This window comes from Arachis duranensis, chromosome 1, assembly GCF_000817695.3.
Source record: "Arachis duranensis cultivar V14167 chromosome 1, aradu.V14167.gnm2.J7QH, whole genome shotgun sequence".
Classification (NCBI taxonomy): domain Eukaryota; kingdom Viridiplantae; phylum Streptophyta; class Magnoliopsida; order Fabales; family Fabaceae; genus Arachis; species Arachis duranensis.
The window spans coordinates 91,243,232-91,252,418 of record NC_029772.3 but is presented as its reverse complement, the minus strand read 5'-3'; the positions used below and the strand labels follow the sequence as shown (position 1 = coordinate 91,252,418).

Sequence of the window (9,187 nt, the reverse complement as noted above, 5' to 3'; positions counted from 1 at the left end):
AACACCGCCCCATATGATGGCCACTCACTATAGTGGGATGTTTATTGTTGACTATTTTTGTTCTTAATTACATTGTGCTATTTTAAAGTTTTTTTTTATTCACTGACTCTTGTGCTGACAACTCACTCATGCCTCATGCATAGAGGCTTTTGTTGATACTCATCACAAAGTAAATTAAAGTGTGCTGCCCAAATTCCCACTTTATAGCTTCGCTTCTGTATATGGTGATCATATTGCATTGTGGATTTTTCTAATGTGTTACTGTGTGTTAATGGGAGATAGATATTACTAGCAGACACTGCTGAGTAAGTGAGTATGAAAGACAGAATGGAACATTTGAAAACACACAGGTAATATATATGAACTGAAAATGTATTTTTTGAGGTTAATTAGTCAAATTTCTCCTTTAACTAGATTTATAAAGAAACTGGCTTCCATTTAGTTTGGTTTATATATAGCATTTTAACTTATATACTTACATGCATATCTTTATACTGGCCATTTTGAACTCCAGGCCATCTTAATACAACAGAAATATATTATATGTATTATTTTTGTGTGCATCTTCTACTTTTTGTGAAATGTATACAATAAAAATATACAGTAGAAAAATAATATAATCATTATTTATCTACTTCTATCATTATCCAACTTATCTTTATTTATATATGGGCTCAAGTATGTTTTGTGTAAAAAAAATTAGCCACCACCTATTTAATTAGTCAGTTATGTATATAAAATATATATTTAAAATATATTAAATTATATATATTAGATTTAAAATAAACTAGATTTTCATTACAGTTATTTCTATAAGAAGATGTAAACAAATATTTGTTGAGATTCTGAATACAAAATTTATGATGCGCATATAATTAATGAATTTTAAAATTACTTTTATTTATGTTTTCCGTCCAAAATTAAAAGTTCTTTTCATCTATAAAACAGATATTTTAGCATCAACAATTTTTAGTAATTTTGGCGAGTATAAATACAATTATTACTACTCAAATATCGATTCAAAATAATAATATTTGTTAGCTATGTAGTATTGCTATTTAAAAAAGATATTAGTAGGTTCATAAGGCGGCAGACAACATTAATTAATTTCTTATTTTGAATTTTAATATTAGAATTAATAGGATATAATAAATTCACTCAATTTAATTTTTCAATCAATAAATTTAACTTTAAAATTTATTTGGTTTTAAAAACATGACAAGATAAGATATTAAGAACAAGACAAAAAAATAAATACACAAAATTTAGTTAGTGTTTTATATTATTTGATGATAATTTGAATATAATAAAAAACAAATAATAAAAGGTCTAATTTATCTTTTTTTTACACAAAAGTTGGAATAAAAAATATAGAATGATAAAAAATATAACATATTTGTTACGGTACGATGATAATAAGCCACGTAAAATTTATTATAGCCACATGGAATTTATTTTTCACATCAGTATTTAATTTTTTTTAAATATATATTATATCACCACTTTTATTAATACACCCCTTTAATTGAATAAAAATAAAAAAATAATTTTTATTTAATTTTATAAAAAGTCTTAAATATCCTTCCTTTATTTGATTAGACAAAAAGTCCTTTTAAATTAATCAAATTTTAGAATTCAATTAATCCTAATTTGATAGTTTCAAATAATTTAAACAATAAAACAAAAACATACTAAAAAAATAAAAAATCAAAATTGTTCTTCATCTGGGTTCAAAAACCTTCTCGTTCATGCCTCTGAAGGTTTGAGTATTTTCCATCTTCTTCTCTCCTCTTCCTATCCTCTCTCTCTGTCTCTCTCTGCTCGATTTCTTTCATCTGTCTCACTGTGTGTCGCACGCAAGATCTCTCCCTCTCTCCTCTCTTGTCTCGCAATCGAGGTCATTGCCGCGTCATAGAGCATCGCTATCTTGCGCGTTCCAGAGAGCGTCGCCTTCCTCCTGGTTCAGAGAGCGTTGCCTTCCTCCTGGTTCCGTCTTCCTCGCCATCTTCTTTTCCGTCTTCCTCATTCTTCATCACTGTTGTCAGCCTCTCCCTTCCGGTAATTCCCTTCCTATGATTTATGTGATTTGAATTATTATAGCATTGGTGTGATTTTTGTAATTAGAGTAATTTGGTTTGATTTACGTGATTTGATATTAGTTGTTAATTTTGACAAATTGTTGAATTCTTATTTTATCTGCATATGTTTCTGAAACTGTGAATGCAATTTTTTTAATAAAAAACTTAATTTAAATCACAATAGTTTTATTTTTCAGATGCTGCATAGTGTCTTAATGCACATCTAATTTCATTAGAAACAAATTGTTGATTAACTTTTGATGACAGAAAAATAATTGGATTGGTAGACCCTCTAATTAGATATATCTTTTAGACTTCTAGTTGAATACTATCAAGTCACATGGTGCACTCTTATGGACAAAAAAAATGAACAAATGAAACTTGCTTTCTAAACTGACATGAAATGCATAACCTACCTCTCTAACGAGATCGCTTAGTGCAGAAACCCCAAGACAACCTACAGCAGTATATAACATATATTATTTTTTCTCTTTCAAACGGCGACACACATCTATCACAAATCTGAAAAGCACACAATAATTCATTACAAATTCAATCATGTGGACAAGATGGCAGCCAAAATTTGTTAATAGAGATACAAATAAATCAAGCTTATCTACATATTAATTTGATTAAGTTTCAGGGACTGTATTGAGGTTGGGATTAAATACATCATAAAACAATCCGAATTCTACTGGGTCATAAAGTTAAAATGAGTCCATGAAGATAATATTAAATTTCACATTGGAGAAAATGATAAACCTGTTTATATCAATTACCTTGTTGGACCCTGAAGCTTTCTTCTTTCTCTTATTCCTTTTCTTTTGAGCTCTAAGCATGTGGTCCTTATTATGAGAGTCTTCATTTGCTTCATTGGTAGCTCCAGCTTCACTTTGTCCCAAAGAATTTCGGAAATCAGGTTCCACCAACTCTCCTTTTTCAACATCAACCATTTCAACATTATCACCATCATCATAATCATTGTTAATGATATCTAGAATGTTCTCTCCACCTTCCATATCAAACAGATAACCTACACACAGGGTAACCAAACTGTTATTCATTTGAATATATCAACAAATAAATGGAGCACAGAACATTCAGGTCAGTGATAACAACATATAGGAACAATAACATTATTATGATAAGTGAAATAAACAACAAACTAAAATGCGAAATCTATGAAATTACAGAGATGAAATAACTGAGTAAAGTAAAAAATGGAATGATGAGCTCTGTTTACCTTTGCTTTGCAAAGCGTCACTGTTGAGAAACGAAACAGAATAGAAGAGTATTGTCGTGCAAGAGTGGGCTAAATATATAATTGTGCTTAAATCATTTAACTTCGGTTGGTCTTCTCAGTTCTTATATTAACTCCTGCTTATTAATTAGTTGTATATATATATGTAACTTGTAATCCCAACTTTACTCAACTACTTTGAAGATCCTATGAAATCATTGTCATGGATCCTTCATCACATTTTATATAATCTTTATAAATAATGAACAAAAATTTCACTTATTATTATCTCATATAGATTTATCTAATATCTAATATTATTGTTATCCTTACCTTATCAAATAGAACACTTTTTTCCTGGGTAAGTTACCAAAGAAGCATATGACTAAAATTGTGATAGAATAGAGTAGTTGAAATAAAATAGGTCTATTGAGTAAATTTTATCACTAGAAAAAGTACAAAAAGAATAAAATGAAAATTATAGTGGATCATACTCAAATTTCCTTTTTTATGCTCTTAGATAATAAGTCATTTCATATTTATTTGAATTCGTTGTATTCTTGTTTTTAAAAGAAAGGCCATAAAAAGTTAATAAGTCAAAGAACTTTTTTTCGTAACTCTTGGTTGTCATATAAATAGCATTCTTATGCATTAATAGCTTTTAGGTTTCATAGAATTTGATTGACCAATAATTTTAATCATAAAAAATTCAGTTCATTTTACCTATTTCATTTTCCTAGCATTTATTTAGTACCTAACATGTTAAAAATTTAAGTTCAGTCATGGAGAATGATGGCAAAGAGTCATATAAGGATGGTGATCAATCGAAGGATTTAAGTGTTGAGTATGAGTGCAGTTCCGATGAAAGTAATGATATGATGGATGTAACTGTAGATGAAGCAGAGACAGATATAATTAATATTGATGGTTTTAAAAAGTTGATAACTGATTTGACCATCGAAGACATACGGGGACTGATGTTTGATACAAAATCTCAAGTTTGTGAATTTTATGCCAAATATGCCCAGTGCTATGGATTTGTGTCACGAAAAGACTTGAAGACGGTGGATGCTAATGGCAACATTAATACAAGACAATTGGTTTGCAATAAATTAGGAGAAAGACATTGGAAGCACCTTAAAAAGGATAATCGGCAAAGGGAGCGTAGGGCAATTACTCGTGTCAACTGCAGGGCGAGAATTCGTTTCATTAGTCACTATAGAACGAGTAAGTGAAAAGTCAGTGTCTTTGAGAGTGAACACAATCATCCACTGTGTCCTCCTAAGTACAGACATCTTATTGCCGCGAATCGTGGGCTTAATGAGGCCGATAAAACACAAGCAGACAGCTTGCGAGCATGTGGTGTTAAAACTTGCCACATAATGGATTACATTGTTTCCCAAAAAGGTGGATACAATAAAGTGGGTTTTACCAGCAAAGACTTGCATAACCACATTAGTAAGACTAGGCGTGGCAAAGTACAAGACGGTGATGCATTTGCTACGTTGGCCTATCTGTTGTCTAAGGCAGACAGTGACCCATTATTTCTAGGAAAGTTCACCTTAAAGGATGGTAGGTTGGATAATTTGGTGTGGACTGATGGAGAAAGCATTGTTGATTACGAATGTTTTGGCGATGTACTCGCTTTTGACACCACTTACAAGAAAAATGTCTACAACAAGTCCTTAGTAATATTTTCAGGGACCAACCACCATGGCCAAACTACTATTTTTGGATGCGCTCTGCTCTCAGATGAAAGGTCCGAAACTTTCAAGTGGGCACTGAAGAAATTTTCGGAAATCATGTTAGGAAAACTATCCGGAGGCGTTGTGACAGACGGAGACCGTGCTATGAGAGAGGCTATCTTAGAAGTATTTCCTGGCATACCACACTGCCTTTGTGCATGACATCTCCATCGTAATGTGGTACAGAATATAAAAAACAAGCATTTTTGGGACGAATTTAATGTATTATTGTATGGACAGTTTACCGTACAAATATTTAAAGAGAGATGGAGCGAGATCATATCCAAATATGAACTTGCCGAGAATGAATGGGTCCAAGGCATTTATAATGACAAAATGAAGTGGGATACCGCATATTTGAGGGAGCACTTCTTTGGTCACATAAGAACTACATCACAGTGTGAGGAAATTCATTCATTATTGAAGAACTATGTTGACAGTAAAACCAGTCTCCTTGAATTCATGCATAAATTTAGTGAAGTACTAAGGCATTACCGAAACAACCATCTTACTGTTGACTTTGAAACCTTTTATAAGTTTCCCGTTTTGACTACGTGTTTGAAAAATTTTGAGAAACAAGCTGCTGAACTTTATACTAGAAATATTTTCAAACTTGTGAAAGATGAGATAGAAGCAGCAGGTGCCTTAAATGTGACTGAATACCCAAATAGTGGAGACATTGTTGAGTACAACACGAGTGAGTATTTTAATCAGCAATGACAATTTAAAGTATCTTACAATAAAGACAAGGACCTGTTTGCGTGTGAGTACAGGCTATTTGAGACTCGTGGATTACTGTGCTCCCACATCCTTGGGGTCTTGAAGCATCGCAATGCAAAATGCGTCCCTACATCTCTTATCCTAAAAAGATAGACAAGAGATGCAAAGAGTGATTTTATATGCTCAATTGGCGAGCAAGACTCCGCTGATGATATAGTGCCTACACTTAGATGCGGTGCAATGACATCAATTTGTTGGAAGCTTTGTCATATTTCTTCAAAAAATTCAGCCGACTCTAGAAAAATCTCAGGTGAGTTACTTAAGTTAATTTTGAAGGTGCAAAATAAAAGTGATGCACAAGTGAGGCTTTCTCCCATGTCAGATTGTTAGTGCTAATAGGTGATTCAGCTGTTGTGAAGTCAAAAGGGGCTCCAAGAAAGGCTCCAAAAGGCCAAAAGAGGCGAAGATGTTCACATTGTAAGTCAAGCAGGCATCTCATCAAGACATGTCCATTACTCCTCAAGGGGGACTCACTCGTCGAATACTCAAATGCTGAAGATGAACCAATGGTATTAATATAATGCCTTTTTTAATTAGTTATTTTATGCTTACCTATTATTTTAGTGTCTTTCGCATAACTATTAAATAATGCTATATTTTTAGCAATTTTTAAAAAAATTTTTAGCAGGTTGAAGAATGTGATGCCAATAAATAGACTCTCTCTCAGAACATAAAATCAGTAGCAAATACATCCAGAATAACAATAATTTTAAAGTAAGTACTTGTCCATGTTATACCATCTATCAAATTTATTGTCATTTCAATTCAAATTTGCAACATATTATTCTCGTAGTGCTTATATTATTTCTTATTATTCTATTACAAAAAATTCAAGGGTTGTGGAAGCAAGAAGTCTGTATCTAAATTGACAGAGACACCAAAGATTAGAGAAAATGGCAAAAAAAGTTGACAAAAAGTAACATTTCACATATCTAATGATTTATATTAGATAATTCAAGAAGGAAAATTAAAGCCTTAATTTAAATTTAAATTGTTTTAATCCAATACCATAAGTGCAACTGAAAGATTAAGAGTGAGTGAGGCCAACACTTTGAGAAAAGTCTTACTCGACTCTAGCTTGTCTGACTAGTTTCTTTATTTATTTTTTTTTAAATTTTGTATCATAATTATTTAAAAATTATGATTTATGTTTAGATCGAAGAAATCATTCAAACTCAAGAGACATAAAAAAATAAGACCAAGACATCAGAAATAGAAGTGACCGAAGTTCCAGATGCAGCCACAACCAAGATACTAGGATTGCCACAATATTATATGCATCATTATCCAGTGGTCCTTCCTTATCAACCTTATGGTGGAGTCCTCCCTATTCTTTTTCATCCTGTTCCAAATAGCATGGCGTACTTCAACCAATATCCTTCTACTGCCAGAATTACATCATATCCTTAGTTTTCTCATATTTCGTCATATTCTAGTGGACCCAGTGATAGCAATATATGGGCTGGACTTTTGAATGATGTCATCAACAATAAAAAGTCATAGAATTATAATCTATATACTATATTTTTAAGTTATGCATGTTAAAATTGCTGATTATATCTCCCTTTCAAGTGCTTGTGCTATCAATTTATAAAAATTGGGGCTGGTTCATAAGGCTGTATCATTACAAACGTTGTCGACGTTATTTTTATTGTGTTATTGACGTTGATTTCGAATAAAATCTTGTCCCATGCATCATTATCCTAAGAAAACTTCACCGGGGTTCACATTCCCTTCCTTTAACTTTTGAAACAATGATTCAGCATGAGTTCCCTTGAATATGTATTTGAAACCAGGAAAGAAGAAATTTTATTACTGGCATCATGTAAATACAGCAGACAACAAGTTAATTGGATTGGAGTGATTGCGGAAATACTTAACAAGCTGATTAGTATCAAATATTTTGTCTATAATTTAATTAGTGTCAAGTTCTTCTTATACTAACTCTCAACATCAATGACAACCAAATAAAATATGAAAAAGAAGTCATCATTAATAAAAGTATAAAATTAACTAAAAATATTTTATAACTAATTTTTATGGATGAAATACTTTTAAAATTTTTTTACATATCTGTTTAATTAATACATTTGAAACTAATAATCTTTTAAAAAGATACATCTTTTCTACCAAAAATCCCTTCGACATAATTAATACATTTAAAGCTAATAATCTTTTAAAAAGATACATCTTTTCTACCAAAAGTCCCTTCGGCATAGCCATCAAGACTTTAGATAAAATCTAATTCACCGTCTCCTTCGGCATTGTCATCAAGGCCGGACAACTAGAAAATCAAATATTATTGATAAAAAGGTTATAAATCACAATTACATCTATAATGATCGTATATTCCTACATCATTGTTTTTTTAAACCTATCTTCCAGTCATTGTTTATTTACAAGACTAGCTAACAACTAACTCGAACTAGATATATGCAACCTAAATAAAAATCTTTAGACCATTTACATGTTCTTTCTCCTTTAAGCAAATTCTCCTCCATCTATTAAAAACTTCGAAACAGGGCACAATTTCTACATTGAAAAATAATTAAAATAGTGTAACTATCATGGATAACTTAAAAGAGTTTAAAATAACCAATTAAATATTTTCTATATTAGTAGAAATTGAATTAGACTAACTGATTGAGAGTAAAGAAATGACTTACGATGATTAAATTACATCAAAAATACTTTTTCGTAGCTTTTTTTCTTTAGCCAATTCTTTTTTATGTAAAAAATATTTCTGAGCATGACTGGAAATTTGATTAAAAATTTTTGTTTTTACATAATATTCTGAAATTCTTTTCCAGTGTGAACTTACTTCTTGATACCCTCTAAAAAATAACCTACCAAAATATGCATTTTAAAATAACTATTAACAAATTTTATACTAAAAATTTTTAAACAAAAATATAAACTATTTAATTAGTAACGATATTTTTAGATATCAAACAATTTTTTTTTTGTTTTCAGTTCAACCAGAAACCTTATTATGCCAATCACGGTCAAAACAAAAATAAATTTAGCAATCAACAAAAATTACTTTAAAACTCCCTCAAATTGCTAGTTATTGATACACAAAAACACTTAATATATGAAACCTTTAATTAACAAGAGAGCAGTAAAATTGATCTTACAAAAAAGAGATGCTAGTCTTATATATTGTAAACAACATACAATCATCATCGACAAATTAAAGATATATCTAAATTAAGAGAAGTACTTCTATATATGTTGATACTAGTTGCTTCACTTTTTTTTTTTAAATACCAGTATTCAACTAGATAATAAATAAATAAATAAATAAATAAGAGATAAAAAGAAGTAATATAATAAATACCTAT

General features: G+C 30.6%; 1 protein-coding gene and 1 pseudogene across 1 annotated transcript; one reads left to right on the top strand and one right to left on the bottom strand.

Annotated features, from left to right (window-relative positions):
• Positions 1 to 1,922: 1,922 nt before the first annotated feature.
• On the bottom strand, positions 1,923 to 3,142 carry LOC107460677 (uncharacterized; annotated as a pseudogene).
• Positions 3,143 to 4,100: 958 nt separating this feature from the next.
• LOC127740484 (protein FAR1-RELATED SEQUENCE 5-like) lies at positions 4,101 to 5,783 on the top strand. The gene is made up of 3 exons (XM_052251460.1): positions 4,101 to 4,545; positions 4,726 to 5,189; positions 5,304 to 5,783. Exons 1-3 carry the CDS (start codon positions 4,101 to 4,103, stop codon positions 5,781 to 5,783), a joined length of 1,389 nt encoding a protein of 462 aa, XP_052107420.1.
• The last annotated feature ends 3,404 nt before the right edge of the window (positions 5,784 to 9,187 follow it).